At 37.6% G+C, this 24192-nt stretch overlaps 3 protein-coding genes across 3 annotated transcripts; 2 read left to right on the plus strand and 1 right to left on the minus strand.

Moving 5' to 3' along the window:
• Positions 1-1483: 1483 nt before the first annotated feature.
• LOC140615503 (olfactory receptor 52A1) lies at positions 1484-2422 on the plus strand. Its single transcript, XM_072795367.1, has one exon. The coding sequence runs from the start codon at positions 1484-1486 to the stop codon at positions 2420-2422; it is 939 nt and encodes a 312-aa protein (XP_072651468.1).
• A 12466-nt stretch (positions 2423-14888) lies between these two features.
• On the plus strand, positions 14889-15842 carry LOC140615278 (olfactory receptor 52P1-like). The gene has a single exon (XM_072795195.1). The coding sequence runs from the start codon at positions 14889-14891 to the stop codon at positions 15840-15842; it is 954 nt and encodes a 317-aa protein (XP_072651296.1).
• Positions 15843-22760: 6918 nt separating this feature from the next.
• On the minus strand, positions 22761-23812 carry LOC140615504 (olfactory receptor 52A5-like). Its single transcript, XM_072795368.1, has one exon. The coding sequence runs from the start codon at positions 23810-23812 to the stop codon at positions 22862-22864; it is 951 nt and encodes a 316-aa protein (XP_072651469.1). The 3' UTR covers positions 22761-22861.
• Between the last annotated feature and the right edge of the window lie 380 nt (positions 23813-24192).

Consider the following 24192-nt stretch of genomic DNA (forward strand, 5'->3'; position numbering starts at 1 on the left):
GCCCCATAAACCATGGCTCTTCCTGCATTACTGGCATATTTGGTGACATTGGGTATATGATTATATGATCAGGAGCTTGCTGACATAAAGCAGCAGTGTTAGAGAGTTTAAGAAAGAGTGAAATAACTGTACCCTATTTTTTACAGGCTAACAATTTATTTTATAGCTTGAGAGTTTCTTGATTCAAGACTGTAATTTTTAAAAATCAATGTTTTTGAATCAAGAATGACTTTATGTAAGGACTAAGACCCCACATTTCCAGAAATCCAGTAATCTTTACTAGGAAACAAAGAGGTCATTAAAATTCTCTCCAATTGCTCTACGGCTCTCTCCTGAATCATTTCTGGTTTCCCAACGTTTGCCCTCTGTCTTGCATTTCTACTTCTTCATTTGACTCTGGGTGAGGAGTCTACTCTTTCCCTCACTTATGTTCTATACATCTCTTAATCCTGAGCTCACAAAATGATTCAGTAGTTCAAATGATCTGTATTTTATTAAGAATTAACTAAACTAAATTAGCCAAGTCTCAGGCTAATGACCGCTCTGAACTATGAGGCCCCCAAACTGGCCTCTATTCTTCTAAGTTACCCATTTACTCATTTTACCACATCCTGTCGTCAGCAAGAATGAGTCCTCCTGCCTCCTCACTATTCCTGGCTCCTAGGTTTTCACTAATGTGTATTACAGAATGTCAGTTATTTTAAGCATGCAACTAATTTTTAGAATTTTGGTTGTTAATAATACAGGCAAAATAAGATGCAGCCTTATAAGAAATGTAAAACCAGTATGGGATTTTGGCCGAGAATAGACAAAGTACTATGATTTAGACAATCTTTCCCGAAAGTCCTCCTTCACAATCCATTGAAAGGGAATCCAGTCTTACATAGATACAGACAATATATAGATAGATGTAGATATCTACATATATTACACATATATATCTACATATATGATTTGGAAGTCAGTATTTGCTGTCTTCTCTGTAATAATGAGCTTTTATACTATATTCGAGTCAGAGTTCTATTTGCTGGGTCAAACTGACAATTCCGGACCTAAGGACAGTGGAAAATAATAGAGCTTTAGGGTAGCTGCAATGGGAGAAATAGAGAGATTCATCAACTCTGATTCAAAGGCCCTTTCCAAGCAAAATAAACAGGTATAATTATTTTGTCCACAGGTCCAGAAGGCTATAACAGATAGGTCAGCAGTTGATTCCCTTACTCAGATGATCTGGTGGTTCTAATGCATTTGGCCTGCCATGCACATGACCTCTAATTGTGGACTAGTGCTTGTGGAAGTCCACTCTGAAACAGTGACGGTAAAGTTTTTTACTTTCAATAATATAAATGATATGGATACTATGTTCTTAAAATTCTGTCAAAATCAGAGAGACTCCTTCTGATGACTGGATAAAAAAAGAAAATAGAAGAGTATCACTGACTGAGATACTTCTTTCATTTCTATCTGGAGACCCAAAGACATTATGTCCATCTCCAACATTACAATCTTCATGCCTTCTATGTTGACACTAATAGGGATCCCAGGCCTAGAGTCTGTGCAGTGCTGGATTGGGATTCCATTCTGTGCCATGTATCTCATTGCTATGATTGGAAATTCCTTGCTTCTGTTCATCATTAAATCTGAGCGCAGACTTCACGAGCCCATGTATATTTTTGTAGGCTTGCTAGGAGTCACAGATATTGCACTTGCTACCACCATTATGCCCAAGATGCTTGGCATATTCTGGTTTCATGTGCCACAGATTTACTTTGATTCCTGTTTGCTTCAAATGGGGCTCATCCATATGTTTCAGGGGATAGAGTCAGGCATCCTCCTGGCCATGGCCCTGGACCGTTATGTGGCCATCTGTTATCCACTCAGACACAGTGGCATCTTCACCCATCAGCTGGTGGCCCAAATAGGGGCTATTATAACACTCAGGGCTGCCATTCTAGTGGCCCCAGGCCTAGTACTGATAAAGTGCAAGTTTCAATTTTATCATACAACCACCATCTCCCACTCCTACTGTGAGCATATGGCCATTGTGAAACTAGCTGCAGAAAATGTGCGGGTCAACAAAATCTATGGCTTGTTTGTGGCATTCGCTGTTGCAGGGTTCGACCTCACCTTCATCACTTTGTCCTACATACAGATCTTCTTCACGGTTTTTCGTTTGCCCCAGAAGGAGGCCCGCTTGAAAGCATTCAATACCTGCATCGCCCACATCTGTGTCTTCCTCCAGTTCTACCTCCTCGCCTTCTTCTCCTTCTTCACACATAGGTTTGGTGCTCATGTCCCTCCTTATATCCACATCCTCTTTTCTAGCCTCTACTTGCTGGTCCCCCCATTTCTTAATCCACTTGTCTATGGTGCCAAGACCAAGCAGATCCGCATTCACGTGGTAAAGATGTTCTGTTCCTAAAATCCACAGCGATTAACACCCTCAGCCTTCCCTTTTCTGAAATAGTAACAATCTCTCAAAACTGCATATAATAGTTCACAATCCACATTAATCGAGACTCTTCAGTGTTGCATGTTTGTTTTGTGCAATTTGTGTGCATTCTATGGTTTTTGCATCATCATACCCCATAGCAACTATCAGTTAGGCTTTTGGATGCAACCGGGGAATGAGAAGGAAGAAACACAAAGAACAAAATACCGAAGATATAATGTTTCCTATTCTCTCCTCTTTTTCAGTCCCAGGTGCAGCTTTCTTTTCTTTGGATTCTTCTCCAGAAGGATTCACAAATATGCATCTATCACTGAATTTAAAGGCTCCCAAATCCCTTGTTCTAGAGTGTCCAAGTACTCCATAAAAACAAGGTGTTGGTGTGTCTTGAACTTTCTAGTCATCTAAAAATTTTAAGCATGGGTGTCAAAATAAAGAGACAAACATATAAACAAAACCAAACCTTTATGGATATAAAGAGATCATAATATAAAAATTTCAGTACAATCACCAGAGTCATTCAGGAATTTTGAGATGGAAAAATCATGAGAATTCAAGTGCTCCATGTTACACACCCATACTTTTTCTCTTGCATCCGCCAGGTATTTAATTATTACTCCACCAATCAAGTGTTATTACAGCATCATATATTAAATATTGTACTAGGAAATGAGGGGCAGGGTGGCAAATTTAACACATCACTTAAGTTTCATCCACCTGTTTCCTTATATTTCTGGGAGGGAAGGAGAGAGAAACAGAGAGGGAAAGGAGTAAGACGTTGTAGTCGTATATGCACTGATTGTTAGGTAAGGGAACATTGAAATCCAACTGAAAGCAGCAGACAGGAGAGTTAAAATCCTGTTCTTTGGTTTTCAGTTAGGAAGCCTGATTCTTAAGGAATAATGGAAGATTGGCCCAGTAAGGAAGGACACACCATGCCAGGTAGATGATACAAGAGACATAAACTAGAGAATGTGCTTAATGTAACTGCACAGATGTTTTTCCAATGTAAATTACGATTTGGAGAGATGAACATACTGTGGATATCAAGAATGGCCGTGGAGGACAAACTGGTTAAAGGAGAGCAGGAGATACAGAACATACTTGTGATAGGAATAAGTCATGGGGATAAAAAGCACAGCATAGATAATAGAGTCAAAGATATTCTAGTAGCACTACATGGTTACAGATGGTAGCTACATTTGCTGTGAGCACACCATAAAGTATAGATTTGCTGAATCACTGTGCTGCATCCCTGGAAATAAGGTAACACGAGTGTCTTATCTATTTCAATTAAAAAACAAGAAAGGCCACCACGGACACACTGCAGAGATGTTGAACTTTATTCTCAAAGTTATTAGGTGGCATTACAGGTTTCTATATAAAGTAAACACATGTATTTAGTGTGCATTTGTAAGCACGTATGTGTCTATGGGGCATGTGACGGTGTATCTTTTCAGTGGATATAAGACATCATGCTTTTTAATCAGGCAAGGCTATTAATTTAATGAAGAGATGGAGTAGTCATCTAGATTATGATTTCAGAGCTTAAGACTAGGGGACTATTCCTGAAAACTTCAGATCATAGACCATTTACTGACAATTGTGGAAAATATGCACACGTAGGCTGATGTCTATGATTTCTTTTAAATTCAATACATCTATAAAACAGACTGCAAGTCACAAAAATGGAGGATACTCTGGCTTGTTTAAAGGATTCAGGCTGGAGACACCTGGGTTGCTCTGTGGTTTTGCACTTGCCTTCAGCCCCAGGGTGTGATCCTGGAGACTGGGGTCAAGTCCCACATCAGGCTCCCTGCATGGAGCCTGCTTCTCCCTCTGCCTATGTCTTTGCCTTTCTTTCTGTGTGTCTCCCATGAATAAATAAATAAAATCTTTAAAAAAAAATGATTCAGTCTCGTAACCCTATCAATGATTGATGAGGATGAATGACTACTTGTAAATCTAGGGGATTTCTTGTGGCATCTTTGAAAATGTTCTCAATATCAATCTTTCTTGTATAATTAATATATGATATGATTAGCATGGATTACCAATAGGGGTGTTGTTCTTAGAGAACATAACTTCTTTAGGAATAAAACTGAGATGGATCAGAAGTGATTTCTTAATGTATTAGCAGGGTTCAACAACATTCTATGAAAAGGAACAAGTACATAGCTTAGGCTTTGTGGGCAAAGAGGTAATTGAAGACTATTACATAGGTTTTTAGATACCAAGAGATAAAACATGTTTACACACAGAAGTTGAACGAGGTCCAAAGTCTAATATGAGAAATAATAATCAAGATTGTGTAGATTTTCTATAATTCAGTCTAAAGTAGAAGAATGGAATTCATTTTTCTGGTGGAGAACCTTCTGCTTATGAGGGGCTAAAAGTCAGACTTTCCCTATCACCACCTTGAGTGCAGGAGTTCATCTTGTAACTCTCCTGAGCTAGTGGGCTAAACAAAAACAGACAGCAGACTAGCTTAGGGTGGTGCACTGTAATTCCAAGTTTATTTGGAGAAGTTTGAAATATATCTAACAAGGACTGGTCCTGACGGTGATTCTAAAAATAGAATAGGAAACCAATGGGGAGACAGAAGATGAAACTGGAAACCTTTTACACCATCCTCAACTGTCAATATGCCATAAAGTATCTAGTCTAGAGTACAGATTATCCTAGTATTGTGACCTCCAAATCATCAGGACCAGATCCAAACTGAGACCTGAAAAGGGAAAAAAGAACATATGGATCATTATAAGGACAGAGGATACCCAAGACTCTCTATCTTCCCACACATAGGCCAGGATGATTATAGAGAATATTCTTGGACAGGAAATTGCCTGAAAAAGAAAAATACATTTTGTAGAGGGTCATTTTAATGATTTCTAGAAACTTCAAACTGGATTGCATCAAGTGCAACAATGACTAATAGCACTTGTATCTCTGAATCCTCAAACACTGGTTATGATTGAGATTTTTAAGCTTTGACAATCAGCTTGGTGAAATATGATTCTTTTTATAACTAGTATTCACAAAGAGTGCAATAACTGCTTCTTCTTCTGCTTCCATATCATTCCTTGAAGTGCTTCATTGTTTCCTTTAATCACCTGCTGATTTGTATTCATGTCCTCTTAGTGTGTGTGTGTGTGTGTGTGTTTGACAGCAAACTTTATTTTTTTAATAATAAATTTATTTTTTATTGGTGTGCAATTTGCCAACATACAGAATAACACCCAGTGCTCATCCCTTCAAGTACCCCCTCAGTGCCCATCACCCACTCGCCCCCACCTCTCCCAGCCCTCCTCCCCTTTCACCACCCCTAGTTTGTTTCCCAGAGTTAGGAGTCTTCATGTTCTGTCTCCCTTTCTGATATTTCTCACACATTTTTCTCCCTTCCCTTCTATTCCCTTTCACTATTATTTATATTCCCCAAATGAATGAGAACATATAATGTTTGTCCTTCTCCAATTGACTTATTTCACTCAGCATAATACCCTCCAATTCCATCCACGTTGAAACAAATGGTGGGTATTTGTCGTTTCTAATGGCTGAGGAATATTCCATTGTATACATAGACCACATCTTCTTTATCCATTCATCTTTCTATGGAAACCAAGGCCCCTTCCACAGTTTGGCTATTATGGACATTGCTGCTAGAAACATCTCGGTGCAGGGGTCCTGTTGTTTCATTGCATCTGTATATTTGGGGTAAATCCCCAACAGTGCTATTGCTGGGTCGTAGGGCAGGTCTATTTTTAATTCTTTGAGGAACCTCCACACAGTTGTCCAGAGTGGCTGCACATTCCCACCAACAGTGTAAGAGGGTTCCCCTTTCTCCACATCCTCTCCAACATTTGTAGTTTCCTGCCTTGTTAATTTTCCCCATTCTCACTGGTGTGAGGTGGTATCTCATTGTGGTTTAGATTTGTATTTCCCTGATGGCAAGTGATGCAGAGCATTTTCTCATCTGCATGTTGACCATGTCCATGTCTTCCTCTGTGAGGTTTCTCTTCATGTCTTTTGGCCATTTCATGATTGGATTGTTTGTTTCTTTGGTGTTCAGTTTAGTAACTTCTTTATATCTTGGAAACTAGCCCTTTATCTGATAGGTCATTTGCAAATATCTTCTCCCATTCTGTAGGTTGTCTTTGAGTTTTGTTGACTGTATCCTTTGCTGTGCAAAAGCTTCTTATCTTGATGAAGTCCCAATAGTTCATTTTTGCTTTTGTTTCTCTTGCTTCGTGGATGTATCTTGCAAGAATTTACTGTGGCCGAGTTCAAAAAGGGTGTTGTCTGTGTTCTCCTCTAGAATTTTGATGGAATCTTGTCTCACATTTAGATCTTTCCTCCATTTTGAGTTTATCTTTGTGTATGGTGAAAGAGAGTGGTCTAGTTTCATTCTTCTGCATGTGAATGTCCAATTTTCCCAGCACCATTTATTGAAGAGACTGTCTTTCATCCAGTGGATACTCTTTCCTCCTTGATCGAATATTAGTTGACCATAAAGTCCAGGTCCACTTCTGGTTTCTCTATTTTGTTCCATTGATCTATGTGTCTGTTTTTATGCCAGTACCACGCTGTCTTGATGACCACAGTTTTGTGGTACAACCTGAAATCTGGCATTGTGATGCCCCCAGATATGGTTTTCTTTTTTAAAATTCCTCTGGCTATTTGGGGTCTTTTCTGATTCCACACAAATCTTAAAATAATTTGTTATAACTCTCTGAAGAAAGTCCATGGTATTTTGATAGGGACTCCATTAAACGTGTAACTTGCCCTAGGTAACATTGACATTTTCACAAAATTAATTCTGCCAATCCATGAGCATGGAATATTTTTCCATCTTTTTTGTGTCTTCCTCAATTTCTTTCAGAAGAGTTCTATAGTGTTTAGGGTATAGATCCTTTACCTCTTTGGTTAGGTTTATTCCTAGCTTTCTTATGCTGCTGGGTGCATTTGTAAATGGGATTGACTCCTTAATTTCTCTTTCTTCAGTCTCATTGTTAGTGTATAGAAATGCCACTGATTTCTGAGCTTTGATTTTGTATCCTGCCATGCTACCAAGTTGCTGTATGAACTCTAGCAATCTTGGGGTGAAGGCTTTTGGGTTTTCTATGTAGAGTATCATGTCATTGGCGAAGGTCACAAATCGGGTTTGAACTGATACCAAAAGATTGGGATTGTCCCCTGCTTATTCTCAGATCATAATGCCTTGAAATTAGAACTAAATCACAACAAGAAGTTTGGAAGGGCTTCAAACACGTGGAGGTTAAGGCCATCCTCCTAAAAGATGAAAGGGTCAACCAGGAAATTAAGGAAGAATTAAAAAGATTCATGGAAACTAATGAGAATGAAGATACAACCGTTCAAAATCTTTGGGATGCAGCAAAAGCAGTCCTGAGGACGAAATACATCGCCATACAAACATCCATCCAAAAACTGGAAGGAGCTGACACTTTGTGTTTCGGCGACAGGCAGACAGACAGGCAGTCTCAAAAACTGGAAGGAACTCAAATACAAAAGCTAACCTTATACATAAAGGAGCTAGAGAAAAAAACAGCAGATAGATCCTACACCCAGCAGAAGAAGAGAGTTAATAAAGATTCGAGCAGAACTCAACGAAATCGAGACCAGAAGAACTGTGGAACAGATCAACAGAACCAGGAGTTGGTTCTTTGAAAGAATTAATAAGATAGATAAACCATGAGCCAGCCTCATAAAAAGAAGAGAAAGAAGACTCAAATTAATAAAATCATGAATGAGAAAGGAGGGATCACCACCAACACCAAGGAAATACAAACGATTTTAAAAACATATTATGAACAGCTATACGCCAATAAATTAGGCAATCTAGAAGAAATGGACGCATTCCTGGAAAGCCACAAACTACCAAAACTGGAATAGGAAGAAATAGTAAACCTGAACAGGCCAATAACCAGGGAGGAAATTGATGCAGTCATCAACAACCTCCCAAGACACAAAAATCCTGGGCCAGATGACTTCCCAGGGGAATTCTATCAAACGTTTAAAGAAGAAACCATACCTATTCTCCTAAAGCTGTTTGGAAAGATAGAAAGAGATGGAGTACTTCCAAATTTATTCTATGAGGCCAGCATCACCTTAATTCCAAAACCAGACAAAGACCCCACCAAAAAGGAGAATTACAGACCAATATCCCTGATGAACATGGATGCAAAAATGCTCAACAAGATACTAGCCAATAGGATCCAAGAGTACATTAAGAAAATTATTCACCATGACCAAGTAAGATTTATTCCTGGGACACAAGGCTGGTTCAATACTCGTAAAACAATCAATGTGATTCATCATATCAGCAAGAGAAAACCCAAGAACCATATGATCCTCTCATTAGATGCAGAGAAAGCATTTGACAAAATACAGCATCCATTCCTGATCAAAACTCTTCAGAGTGTAGGGATAGAGGGAACATTCCTCAACATCTTAAAAGCCATCTACGAAAAGCCCACAGCAAATATCATTCTCAATGGGGAAGCACTGGGAGCCTTTCCCCTAAGATCAGGAACAAGACAGGGATGTCCACTCTCACCACTGCTATTCAACATAGTACTGGAAGTCCTAGCCTCAGCAATCAGACAACAAAAAGACATTAAAGGCATTCAAATTGGCAAAGAAGAAGTCAAACTCTCCCTCTTCGCCGATGACATGACACTCTACATAGAAAACCCAAAAGCCTCCACCCCAAGATTGCTAGAACTCATACAGCAATTTGGTTGCGTGGCAGGATTCTTTGTGTGTTTAAAATCTGATAAATAAGTTTTTCCATGATCCCCTCCTCTCTGCATGGTAAGGACTATCATTTTACATCAGACAACTTCACAAATAGTATAGGCATGGCCAGTTCCGACTATTTGGTGTTTCCCATAATTCATGTAAACTTGGTACTTCTCACTTGATAAACTTTATCAACCATTGCAGTAAAAGCCATGCAACTCCATTCTTAACACTGTTGTAGTAAAAATTAAACTTTTGTTTCTCGTTTTCTCTAGAACACGTGTAGAATGAAGAGCCACTGATGAATACTTGCACCCTATATTTCCTATTATATTACAGTAAGCTAATTATTCCTATTGATATAAGAAGCTCTAAGGAACTGTATTTGTCACCAAAGGAGTCATATTGCTTCTAAAACCTCTTATTCACCATAGCACTAATTTTTTTTTAAGATTTTATTTATTTATTCATGAGAGACATAGAGAGAAAGAGAGAGGCAGAGACTTAGCCAGAGGGAAAAGCAGTCCCCCTGCTATAAAATACACCCCTTCATGTGTACAAAACACTAATTTTTGTATTTTCAGAAATTTATGTTACTTTCTCTTCTCTAATTCCAGAACACTTTTGTGACCCAGATGCTGAGTTCATGATCTTAGCCAAAGGCAGATGCTCAACCACTGAGCCACCCAGGTGCCTGCCGGCACTAATGGCGTTTAACTTAGCATTATCTAAGAGTAATTTTGTCTCCAAAATTCAATAGCATTATGATTCTGTGAGGTTCAAACAGTTTTTGCATTTCCCAAAAATATCTTGTGGGTCATTCAACATGCTTCTAATACTCCAATTCTCTATAGAGAGAGTAGTGTATGAATTTCAGAACCTGCTGGCCTCATAGCAGCCTATATCATATTCTATGTGCAAACTATTCTTTTGTTTTCTCTGAAGATATTTTATTTTATTTTGAATTCATCAGATTCTGTTGGGTGGCTGGCATTCTGATATACATTGTTTTCTGGTGTACCTATTTCTACTATGGTTGATTTGAATCTACCATGTCACTGAGTGCAGAGCTGGGAAGAGATGCACACCACCGCTCCCCTAAGCCACTGTGAGGTAACCCAGCCCACAAAGTAGCCGTATTATAGGATGAATATAATTTATGGCAATTTAATGACAAGATGGGAGTCAGAGAGTCTCTCAGTACAAAAAAGAACATGTCTGCTAAATGCGGCCAGATGCAATCAGTGACAAAAACCATGTAACTCTAAGTGAGGCTATCATGTCTGTCACATAGATGCATGTAACACAGCCTTGTTAGATATTTTTTTGTACCACGCAGATTCAGAATCTTTTCCTTTCCTCTTCTTGATCCCAAAGCTTAAAAACCTGTTTAAGTCACAAACTCCCCCTCAACCCCCCTCTTTTTTTTGTCAACTAAGTAAACACTGGTCATAAAAAAATAGTTCATAGTTGGGAAGTTGATATATATAAGGTGACTGGCAGTAAAATCTGAAAACACATAATATCATTTCGGGATAATTCTAAACAAATAGAACAATTTCTATATCACATAGAAATATTCCATTTAGTTCTCTGTTACCATGTCTATATTGATTACTCTGAATACCTTGAGATGTTTTCATTTCCCTTCATTTGGCTCATTATTTAGTATATAAGTGTCATTGTGTTATCTTGGGGGTACTGTTTTCTCTTAAAAGCTTCTGAAAGGACAGTTGTTTTGGTTCCCAGTCCTCCCAAGGACAGCAGGAATGGAGAGTTTTTATTAGATGCAGATCTGCTATGAGACAAGTTCTCCTAGGGTTTGAACCATATTGTGCCTGCTTTTCACCTTTGTCTGAAGCTGATTTAAAGCTCACCAGTGATTGGTTCAAAGTAGTCCCCAAGGTGGCTCCTATAGTACAAAACAGCCATCCTCACTATATGAAACACCAAAAGAGTTTCACCCTGTGGCTTCTACGTATGTTATCACTGATGATTCCAGGTAAGTCTTTGGGCCTTAGATTCTGTACTGAGTGTGGGAAATGGAGGATTGGTTTCAAAGAGAACACAACACACTTATGAGCCAAGAAGATGCCAGGATGACTAAAAGAAGCAACAGAATCTTGCAGTAGCTGATTGCTCAAACATGAAGATTCTGTTTCGTGTTTTGCTCTTCAGAATATTTCTGAATCACTGAATCACACAATCAGTGACAGTATATAAAGTAGGCCTGAGAAAAGGAAGACCCTACAGAAGAATATGGGTAATAAATGTGTAAAAATTTGGTTTCTGAGAATCTACCCCTGGGGGCTTGAAACAGAGATCAAAGGATGAATGTCACAAACTTTACATAGGGTAAGATTTCCTGAGATTATAGGGAGAGTAGCTTTAGACCTCAATCCCTTCATTCTTTTAGGTTTTGAGAATCAGCCTGAGTCAGAAATGGGTTGTAAGTAACCCTAAGAGTTCAGGGTTGATGCTGAAAATGAGAACCCCTGATTGTTTACCTGGCCCACACATTTCAAGGTTTAAGATATGTATGTCTCCTTCCTCTTCTAAACATGTACATATCTGTACACACACAGATGTTTCAAGCTTGTGCTTGTGATCTAGTGCCGTTACTCTCAACCCAAAGACATCTTAGTCTCACCTCCCATGATTTCCATCCATCAAGTCAGTGAGCAGCACAAATATCACTCCTGTGTTAGTCCTCACTTCATCCTATCCCAAATGCACTATCACAAGTATCCTTCTAACTTCATCTCCCTATGTCATATATCATCGTTCTGGATCAGATGGAGTGGATTTTTACAGGGAAAGAAACCTGCTGTTATTCCACCTAAGGTTTTGAAATTTTTTTGTTTAAAATTATAACCTTGGGTGCTGGGAATTCGGAGGGCAGTTGATGTGATGAGCCTTTGATGTTGTACACAAGTGATGAAGTATTGAAAACTACACTTGAATCTAATGATGTATTATATGTTGGCTAATTGAATTTATATTCAAAAAATTGTGAGCTTAAATGTGTTATTCTTACCTTTTCCTTAGCCCTAACAACCGTCACCTCTGCTTATGAAAGAATTCATATCTGAAACTACCTTTTGATTTTCAGTCCAACTATACATTTCATGCTTCTTTGACTTTATCCAAAGTTTTTCCTCTTGAAATGCCCTTTCATCTCCTTTATCTGGCTAATATCTACCAGAGAATGATCCCTCTTCATAGCCATATTTAGTCTGCCTATTTTGATTAAACCTACAAAACATTATTATTTAATTAAAGACTATTTTTCTCCAATGTAAAACTCTAAAGCAATTGTTAGCAACCATATGTGATGTGTCCTTCCCCACACATGCAGGTGACATTTGGTTTAGCATGAGACATTTTTTATTTTTGTGACAAGAGAGAACAATTAGTAACTCATGGATAGAAGTGGGGATGCCGTCAAGCCTCCTACAATATAGAGAATTAGAACACAAAGTTTATCTTATCAAAAATGCCAGTTGTGCTGAGAGTGAGAAGACCTGTTCTAGAAGAATATCAGTTAAGCCTTATGAAGCTGGAAATGTAAAACTATCAAAAAGGAAGGTAACTGCTTTCTTCATAAGATGCATGTTCTTTGAAGGCACATTTTCCCATGTCACCTACCTGCTAGTTTGTTTCTTGGCTTCTTCCCTTTTTACTCTCTTTCTTCTGACTAACCATGATATAAACCTCAGCCACACTTCAGTTTGCACACTATCCTCTAAGAATTCTTAGGTCAAGTATGACTCACATGGTTATGGCTATGTTAAATCTCCCAAATGACTATGCCTAAAAAAGACAATAGCACACACTTTTGAGCCAAATCACAGAGTGTTAGCCAGTACATGGGTCATCTGATGTGCAAACTTGGACTTATATGTGCAGCATATAGTAAGCCTGTATATAGTTTCTGTGTTTTATCTATTTGGTGAAATAAAAAGGTAATATGAAAGTTTTTTATCCATCAGTCTGAAAAGGCACAAGCTGACCAAAATCTTTTGTATATTTTTGTATAATCCAGCCTGACTTATTCACACACTAATATGTAGCTCATAATTCTTACTGGATTCAGTGGTAAAATCTCAAAAGACAAAGTATTTTTTGTTCTTTCTGGGTCAGTATGCCATGATAGATTCACCTATAAAAATAAGAAGTCTTAGTTTTTCATTAAGATAATGGGCTAATGATGGGAATATCATAAGGTAAGGAAGATAATATAATTAAAAATGCTTACATGTCTTAGGAACATGGATAATATAATACGTATTTAACGAATCATAAGTCCTAGTTTTTGAATTTCAAGCACTCAAGGTAATGTAGATTCTTCAAAATATAGGATAAATAAATTTTACAGTCTGTACCTCCGCATCCTCCCTTCAAAATAAAGAAATTGATCAAATTCCCTTTAAAATGTCACATATGCAGACACCAAGATTATAGTCAATTGACAAATCTCATGAGTACCAAAATCTATGTAGATTTGGGGTTGCACAGTAGAATATGTAGGAGTGTGATAACTGACTCTATCACTTGTTCACCAAACTTTTGCACTAAACTATACAATCTAACCTGCCAGTCCTGCATTCTGTTAGGTCAGACAGAATGGATTTTCCAGGTGCTTTTGCTTAATTATACACAGAAAAGGTATGAATGACCTTGTGAGGGCCCAGGGAAGGCCACTCCCAAAGTGTGACATAAGGTCATAAAGACTATTTTGAACTAACAGCCTCTTCAGGAAGACCGACTCTTCTTTGTCTCCAGAATTCAGTAAAAACATCTCCCCTGTGAAAGGTCCCCTCTCTGCACCTAAAAGTAAAGAGACATCTTTATCATCAGAGGTAGGATATGCAGGGCCAAAGTAGCCTATATAAATAAGCCTTGTAAAAAAAAAATAAAAAGCTAAAACTGAATAAACCTTTTAATATTACTAGTATTACTCCAGCTTGGATTCTAGTCAAATTTAGAATTCCTTACTAATTGAAGCTGGTAAGCATAAGATTTATTTGTCTTGTCAATTCCTCACAGCTTTGTATTTCTTTGTCAAGAATCTGTGAAACTTTCATGCCGGGGCACCTAAAGTCTCAGTTGGTTAAGTGTCCACTGTTGGTATCAGCTCAGGTCGTGACCTTTCTTCTTTGTTTTTTTTTAATGTCTGCAACTTCTTAGCAGAGAATATGGAATCTAGAAGTGTATACATAGACCACATCTTCTTTATCCATTCATCTTGCGATGGACACCGAGGCTCCTTCCACAGTTTGGCTATTGTGGCCTTTGTCTTTCTTAAAGCAAAGTTGATGTCTATATCACACAATTCAAAAAATCCTAGGCACAAAGAAGCAGAAATTTTATCACTGCTTGTATACTTAATAGATAATGGAAATATAAAACTAGAACAGAAAACAAACACTGAACAGAGAAGAGAAAATTTAAAAAGAAGTCCATCTTATTTGCAAATAAAGATACCGGGTCCATAACGGGGAAGTGATTAACCCAACAACTTACGGAAGTTTTAGAGAAGAGTCAGCCCTTCACATAGGCTATTTTAGTGTGCCTGGAATCTCCATACATAAATAATTATTCTGTCAACTTGATTTCTTCCTATAGGAAACTAGCCTCACTACTTTGCACCAGAGCATGCAAACTCTCCAGTTTTAATATGGCAGACAATGCTACACATAGCTACATCTCATCTTTTTTCCTGGTTGGTATTCCTGGTTTGCAAGCTTTTCACTGCTGGATTGGCATCCCTGTCTGCCTCCTGTTTGCCCTGGCCCTGCTGGGGAACAGTGTAATCATCATCACCATCAAAATAGAACCCAGCCTCCACCTGCCTGTGTATTTCTTCCTTTGTATGCTGGCAGTGAATGACATGGCTCTTGTCTCTTCCACAGCCCCCAAGATGCTGGGTATCTTCTGGTTGGATGCTCACAAGTTTGACTTTAGTATCTGTCTAGCACAAATGTATTTTATCCACACATTCTGCATAATTGAGTCAGCCCTCTTGGTTGCCATGGCCTTCGACCGGTATGTAGCTATTTGTATCCCACTGCGTTATACAACCATCTTGACAACACCAATGGTCACTAAAATGGGTCTAGCTGGTGTGATCCGAGCTACCTTTATGGTTTTGCCCTGTCCTCTTCTTATTAAAAGGCTACCGTATTACACTAAATATGTTATCAATCATGCCTACTGTGAGCACATGGCTGTGGTGAAGTTGGCCAGTGCCAACACCCTCATTAACAGAGCATATGGAATCTCTGTGGCCCTTTCAGTGATGGTGTTGGACCTAGGGCTCATCGCCACATCCTATATCAAGATCCTTCAGGCAGTCTTCCGGCTATCTTCTCAGAATGCCCGCTCTAAAGCTCTGGGCACCTGTGCTGCCCATGTCTGCACTCTACTTGGATTCTACACACCTGCACTATTTAGTTTCCTAACTCACCGTATTGGCAAGAAGGTACCTTCAAGCATTCATATAATCTTTGCAAGTTTGTATCTTTTGGTGCCTCCCACAGTCAATCCCCTGGTGTATGGTGTCAAGACCAAACAGATTCGTGACCGTGTGGTCAGTCTCTTCCTCTCAAACAAGATTATTTCTGGAAACTAAAATATGATGTAAATACAAACCCGTATTGGCAGATTCTGTTTTATGAAATCATGGTACATTAACAATAGTTGCAACTTTGTCCCCAACATACAATTTCTCAATTCAGTTTTATTTCTCAGCAGGGATATTTGATGTTGTACATTTTTCTCTCTTTTTTCATTTTTTAATATTTCCCTTTCTTTCTCTTGGAAATAAGCTTCATGGGAAGCGTTCAATAAATACTTGCAATAAATGTTATTGATTATTGACATTATTTTGTATTCTATATTTATGAATAATATTTCATGATATTCACAAATGTGAAATAACTAGGTTAATTTTTGTAATAATTTAAAAGTTCTCAGTATATTGGACAATGTAATTTATGAAAACAAATTTTTTTTTCCAATTCACACTCTTACATGTACTGATTAAAATTCTTCAGTAAAAGTCGTCATTTTCAAGTTTCAGTTATAACAGTTGTAATAATGGCTTAACAGTCACATAATGATCATTGTGGGTTTGGCTGTTTACTAAGCCTTTTACATTTATTTACTCCTTTAGTCCACAAAACTATACTGTGATGTGGGTAGTATTATTATTCTCCTCGTACCAAGTAGGAAACTGAGGCACAAAAAGGTTTAGTAAATTGCATAAAGGTAACTCCCCTAGCACAAGGCAATGTAATATTGAACCCAGGGACTCTGGTTTTCAAAATACATGCTCTGTATTATGCAATATTGCCCACTAATATGCTTATACTTACTTGCCTTATAAATTTGGAAGCTTATTCCTCTAAAACTTTTAATTTTTTATCCTCCTACATCTCCTCTTCTTTTCTATATTGTGATAGATATTTCTTAAGTTTCTTTAAAATCCCTTATAAGTGATAAATCTACTGCAATATCTTGACAACACCCCAAGCAAGAATTGCTTCTACTTTACTAGAAAACTGTCCAATCAGTACGGCCTGATAACACTATTACTATACAATCATTATATGGTTTCAGTCATATGGGGAATATAAAAAAATAGTGAAAGGGATTATAGGGGAAAGGAGAGAAAATGAGTGGGAAAACTCAAAGAGGGTGACAAAACATGACAGACTCCTAACTCCGGGAAACAAACAAGTGGTAGTGGAGGGGGAGGTGGGCAGGGAGATGAGGTGACTAGGTGATGGGCACTGAGGGGGGCATTTGATGGGATGAACATTGAGTGTTATATGTTGGTAAATCGAACTCCAAAAAAAATATACATATAAAAATTAAAAATTAAAAAATATATATATATAGTTTCAAAACTTAATGAAAACTCTAAGATTCTGAAAATACTATTTACCCATATGCCATTCCCCTCTCCTTTTTCCTTTTTAAAAAATTTATTTCTTCCCTCTTTTCCTTCAGTATCAATTTGTTTTGATCACATTCATTCAGTGCTGAAATTGAAAATGTTTCACTTCTAAGTTTAATGTTACTATGCATGGAACATAGAAGAAACTACATTGGACATATCTATAGAATGCTCTGTTCAAATGCTCTTTTACTTTAGATCATCATGGGATGTAGTGTTCATTGAATCAGAAATTGTTGGGTTTTGACCAACATTGGTATATTCTTTGTGGACTATTCATAAACATTTGTTTGTTCTCAAATGAATTAGTTCCTCAAAACTTTACATTTTTAGATGTTTCATCTACAGCCATATTCTTGTTTGTCAAACTCAAGTTTAAATACTGTTTCCATAACTGATAGCTAAGTGAGTGTTATTTTTAACACTATAAATCCTAACTTCATCATTTGTAAGTGTGGAAAATAGTTTTTAAACTTCATAGTGTTAAAGTAAGAATTCAATGAGACTACGGATGAAACAGTTTCACAATAGTCAACACAATCTTCCAAACACACCAATTCTCACTGCTATGATAGGTATTGAAACAATGAAGGTCGGGATCCCTGGATGGCTCAGCGGTTTGGCGCCTGCCTTCTGCCCAGGGCATGATCCTGGAGACCTGGGATCAAGTCCCTTGTCGGGCTCCCTGCATGGAGCCTGCTTCTCCGTCCCTCTGCCTGTGTCTCTGCCTCTCTCTCTCTCTCTCTGTGTCTCTCATGAATAAATAAATAAAATCTTTAAAAAAAGAAAATATGAAGATCATTATTAAATTTATTTTTTTAAATGTCTACATAGAGCTCCCAACTGAGTATATCTACTAGGAGATCCTATTTCTTTAATTTAGCATGCCCCAAAGTGGACATTCTGCACTTATTCCCCCACCCAAACCATTCTAAAAAATTTCTTCTCTCAGTGAATCACATGCCAAGTCACTGCAATAAGTTACACAAAAACAATTAATGTCATAGAGGATTTATTTTCAAATATAAGGCAAAGATACATGAGAAACTAAGTGGTAAAAAAATATTAAGTAAGTAAAGAGAAAATAAAATTCACCAGCCATCCCAGATAATGTAGACAACAATTAAATATAATATAGTTAAAAACATGTAGATGATGGGTGTTGGGTAGCTCCATTGGTTAAGCATCTGACTCTTGATTTCAGCTCGAGTCTTGATCTCAGGGTCATGAGTTCAAGCCCAACATTGGAGCCCACTTTAAAAATAAATACGTAGATGATTATCAAACAAGAGAAAAACATCAAGTCTGAGAAAATTCTAATTGAAGAATATTGGAGGAGATGCCAAGGAAAGGCTGATTTGAGCATTGAAGAGTGATGGTAACATTACCAGGTAATAGGGGGAGGGTTTCCAAGTAGAGGTAACATCTCAACAGAAGTGAATAGACGTAGTAAAAAAAATAAAAATGCCTGCAGAAGACAGTGATGTTATAAAAACAAAAGGAAAAAAAGCTTCAAGGAAAAACATACAATTAAAAAAGCAGTTGGTACATCCAATAAGAGAATATCTGGTGTGTGGCACTATGAAGGTCATTGGTCACCTTGGGAAACAAAGAATAGTACAATGGTCATGGTGAAAAGTCCATACAATCTTTCGTATAGTGGATGACACTGGTTTCAGGTGATAAACCTAGTCCAAACCCTGAACTTATGAATTACACAGCTACACTATATTTTGTACTTATAAAGCCTACCACTGTTCTTAATCAATCACATAGATTATGAATATGTCAAATCCATGGGACAAATCATTGCACACAGATCAAATCCAGCATGCTGCCTCTTTCTGTAAACAAAGTTTTATTGGAGCATCACCATATCCATGAATGTATGTACTGTCTATGGAAGATTTGCCCTCCACTGGCAAATTTGAATAATTAGGACAGAGATCACATGACCAAAAAAGCTTAAATTACTTCCTGTCTGTCCTTCTACCTAAAAAATTGACTGGTACATAATTTAGAACTACTAATTGCATCATAATGTCTTTTTTTTGTTAAGATTTTATTTATTTATTCATGAGAGACACATACACACACACACACATACACACAGAGGCAGAGACACAGGCAGAGGGAGAAGCAGGCTCCATGCCGGGAGCCCGACGTGGGACTCGATCCTGGGTCTCCAGGATCCGGCCCTGGGCTGAAGGCAGCGCTAAACCGCTGAGCCACCCTGGCTGCCCTCATAATGTCTTATATTCCTGTACTATTATCTTTATTGACCTGCTCTTAAGCTTTAAACCTTTGATCAAAATTTTCTATGAGAATTATAAAATCCACAGAAACATATATGGGAAAACGCTAGAAAAGATAAAGGTCTACTTTATCACTCAGTATTTCCCATATATACACATTTATGTGTGAAATTTATTTTAGAGTTTAGTTCCAAGAACACATATTATTTTCAATGGCCAAAGTGGACATATAGAATACCAAAATGAAGTGTCTCCTTTGAAGAATTAATCATTTTACTCTTTAACTGATATCTATAGTTATGACAATTTCCTTTAAAATTCATTACACTTGGATATATCAATTCAAAGTAAATATGTAAACCACTAATGGGAATATATTCAGTATTCAAAAATCATTTAATGTTATCCTTTGCATCAACAGGCTAAAGAGGAAAAATCATATTATTATATCAACTGATTCAGTAAAAGCATTGGCAAAATCCAACACCCATTTCTGGCAGTGGGGGTGGGGGACCTCTCAGCAAACCAGGACTAAAGAAAGGGTAACTCTTTTTTTTTTTTTTTTTAATTTTTATTTATTTACTTATGATAGTCACAGAGAGAGAGAGAGAGAGAGGCAGAGACACAGGCAGAGGGAGAAGCAGGCTCCATGCACCGGGAGCCTGATATGGGATTCGATCCCGGGTCTCCAGGGTCGCGCCCTGGGCCAAAGGCAGGCGCCAAACCGCTGCGCCACCCAGGGATCCCAAAAAAGGGTAACTCTTCAAGTTGGTAAAGAACATCTACAAAAAACTTTATATCTAATATCATACTTAATGGCAAGGAACTGGATGTTCTTTCTCTAAAGTGAGCAACAGGGCAGATATGCCACCACTCACTATTCCCATTCAGCATCATACTGCAAGTCTTAGCTAGAACTATAATGCAACACACAAAAAAATAAAAGATATACAGATTTTGAAGGAAAGAATAAAACCATTTGTCTACAGATAAATAGGTGAAGTACATGTGATTTTTAGGTAGATCAAATTCTTTTGTATGATACTGTGATGGCAAGTACATGATATTGTACACCATTAGAAAAAGAACTTTACAACATAGAATGGATATTAATATATATAAATAAGAAATGATTACTTAGGGGTACCGGGGTGGCTCAGTCAGTTAAGCATTTACCTTTGGCTCAGGGCATGATTCCAGGATCCTGGGATCTAGGCAGCATTGGGCTCCCTGCTCAGTGGGGAGTCTGTTTCCCCCTCTCCCTCTGCCCTTCCCTGTCCTGTGCTCCTGAACTCTCAATCTCTTTCTCTATTTCTCAAATTAACAGATAATTTTTTTAAAAAAATAATTATTTAGCAAATTAGAGGATTCCAAGAAGGAACGTAGATTATAAAAAAAATAATCTACCTGTTTGGTAAATGCATTGAATAGCTTCACTGAATGGGATGGTGGGAAAAGATACTGACATAAGTTACTTTGGAAATGAATGGAATGTAGGCATAAAAGCGAAAAGAACTGTTCATAAACCCTTTACTCCAGTTGGTCAAGTTGTTTTCACAGGGGCATGGATTAACAACTATGATATGGCTTTAGAGGCATATTGGAAATCAACAAGTAAATGTGTGACAGATGGTTGAAGCCAGATTTTTCACTGTTGGAATGCGACTTTAGCAATAAGCAAATTGAAGTAGTTAGAAAGATCCTTGTGGTAACAAATTCATGTTGCAGATATTAGTAAGAACTATAAATTAACTTAATTTAGATGCAAGTGTTTACATACAGAAATATTTATAGATATGTGTATGAACATAGGTTAGCTAACACACAGAATTCCTTGCTCTGTCACCTGAGAGAACTTAAAGCATACCTAAGGCCCTGTTCTTTGTTTCTAATTCTATTCACCAATAAAAAGAAGAAAACATCCCAGGGAAATCATAATTCTAGAACTGAGGCAGGAAATACCCAAGATTAGCCTGGAGCATCTTCCAATGCCATTAAACAAAAAGTCACACACACACACACACACACACACACACACACACACAATGAGGGGTAAGCCATAAAGGAACAAGAGCATCCAACGGTCAGGTTGAAACAACATGAGCAATAAAAAAAAATAAAGTAATATTGGATTATACTCAAATTATGACAAAGATACCCATAAATCCATACTGATATAAATAAATGATTAAAGAAATTAATAAGTAAGGAGAATAAATCAATTGCCTTGTAAAAGAATTCTAAGTAATTTATTAAATTATGTATCTACTCCATCCTCAAGGAGAAGGAACATAAATCCCTACTCCTTAAGTGTGGGCTAACTAGAGCAATATTCCTTCCAAAAGCACAGTATGAAATGGTAATTAAACTGAAGAAACCTGACAAATACTATCTCAGATAAGTAATTATGCTCAAAATACACAGTTAATCAATTATGTTGATAATAAGTATCCTTGATATGTAATCAAATTGGAATTTAACATCTATGATTTTCCTCCCCAAAGCACATAATTCCAATCTAATCATTACATAACATCAGATAAATTCCAATGAAAGGGATTCCTATGGAATACCTGAATAGCACTCTTCAATGTTGTCAAGGTCATTAGAAACAAGGAAAGTCTCAAAAATTATAACTAAGAGAAGCTTACAGACTTGACAACTAAATGCAATGTGTCATCCAGGATGGGATCTTTTGAGGAAATAAAGGAAGTTAGGGAAAAACTAAGAAATTTTAATAAAATATGGACTTTAGTAAATCATAATGTATCAATATTGATTCATGGACTATAACACATATTAGTGAAAGATAACAGTGAGAAGGAAAACTGGGTAGGGGGTCTATGGGAACTCTCAGTAACTAGATACTTAAGTTTTTGTAAACCCGAATCATTTGGATTTAAAAATAATTCATCTTAATAGTCAGATGAATGTAAGTCAGAAAACAACTGAAAACTTGAAAGGCGATGACAATTAAAATGATAAAGATGATGAGTTGGAGGAGCAAGATTACTGAAATTAGAAGACAAAAAAGAAATTAGTTCACGATCCTTGGAATTATCAACTTTATGAATTAATTTATTGTTTTTAAAGAACACAATGAAAATGTTTTACTCAGAGGTTAACGACTTAAATTTACTTGTGTTTTTAGGAAATTTCCTCACTGAAATATTAAATTAAATTAAATTAAACTAAAGATTGACTAAACCAGAAGCAAATCTGCATGTTTTCTGCCTTTTATGTCATCTACTAATAAGTTGATTCTGTATACATAAATACTAATGGTTTAAATAGGAATGAGAGCCTGTCTCCAATGTAAAATCTAGAACTGTATCTTTCGGCAGCATAAATGAACTTGAGAAAGCACAAAACCTGATCCCAAACTACTATTTCTCAAATTGAATTTTATTATTTGAGAAAAAGTTAAATGAGAAGTCAAGATGAATCTTTAGAGTGGAAAACCTTGGACACTCGATCTCGAATCTGTTTGGTCTTCACCCCATACACTATAGGATTGAGCAAAGGAGGGACAAGCAGGTAAAGGTTGGACAGAAGAATATGAATGTAGGGTGGAATATGGAACCCAAACCTGTGTGTAAAGAAGGAGAAGAAACCAAGGAGATAAAACTCAAGGAAGACACAAATATGGGCAATGCAGGTGTTGAAGGCTTTGAGCCTAGCTTCCCTCTGAGGCAGATTGAAGACAGTTATAAATATTAGGATGTAGGAGAGGGTGATGAAGATTATGTCAAATCCAAGTATAGTGAAGGCCACAAAGAGACCATAGATCTTGTTGACTCGAATGTCTTCTGCTGCCAACTTCACAATGGCCATGTGCTCACAGTATGAATGGGAGACCACAGTGGTCCGGAAGTGTTTCAGCCGACATTTGATGAGGATGAGACATGGAGCTACAAGGAGGGCTGCTCTGAGTGTCACTCCCACTCCAATCTGAGTGAGAAGTTTGTGTGTAAAGATGGATGCGTGTCTCAGGGGATCACAGATGGCCACGTAGCGGTCCAGGGCCATGGCCAGCAGAATTCCTGATTCAATGGATTGGAAGGTGTGGATAAGCCACATCTGAAAGAGACAGGCATCAAAGTATATGTCAGGCAGATGAAACCAGAAGATGCCTAGCATTTTTGGTAGGATGCAGGTGCTGAGAGCAATGTCTGTGACTCCTAGCATTGCCAGGAAGAGATACATGGGCTCATGGAGGCTGCGTTCTGATTTGATGATGACCAGGAGCAGGGAATTCCCAAACAGAGCAATGATGTACATGGCACAGAAAGGAATTCCAATCCAGAACTGCACAGACTCCAAGCCGGGGATCCCAATCAGTGTCAGCACCGGGGGCATGAAGATTGTGCCATTGAGCTTGGACATCTTGGCTTAGAGCTGCTTGATTAATGTTGCAAATTTTGTATTGGGTTTCTCTTTATTTGTTCTCATCTAGATTTATTGAAATTTCTAGAAACAGAAATTGAATGTGTTTTTAAAGGGCATTTTGTCAAGCATAGCTGTTGACTGATCGTGTAATTCTAGGAATGCACAGACAGGCTCCCCAAATTCTCTGCCTCTGTCTCTGTGTCTACCTCTCTCCATGAAGGCACACAAATACACAGGACAATTCAATATGCAAAGCAGACCCACTCACTTCTGAAACTGTAAGTGCATTTGTGGCCATTTGTCAGTTAAAGAATGTTAGTTTGGTTTTATAATAGGTTCAAGAACTTAAGATGTTACATGTATCAATTTTGTTTTTA

This window comes from Canis lupus, chromosome 23 (assembly GCF_048164855.1).
Source record: "Canis lupus baileyi chromosome 23, mCanLup2.hap1, whole genome shotgun sequence".
Classification (NCBI taxonomy): domain Eukaryota; kingdom Metazoa; phylum Chordata; class Mammalia; order Carnivora; family Canidae; genus Canis; species Canis lupus.

Bases quoted from the DNA above. Each gene is read 5' to 3' on its own strand.
- LOC140615504 (XM_072795368.1), bottom strand. From the start codon at position 23,812: ATGTCCAAGCTCAATGGCACAATCTTCATGCCCCCGGTGCTGACACTG.
- LOC140615503 (XM_072795367.1), top strand. From the start codon at position 1,484: ATGTCCATCTCCAACATTACAATCTTCATGCCTTCTATGTTGACACTA.
- LOC140615278 (XM_072795195.1), top strand. From the start codon at position 14,889: ATGGCAGACAATGCTACACATAGCTACATCTCATCTTTTTTCCTGGTT.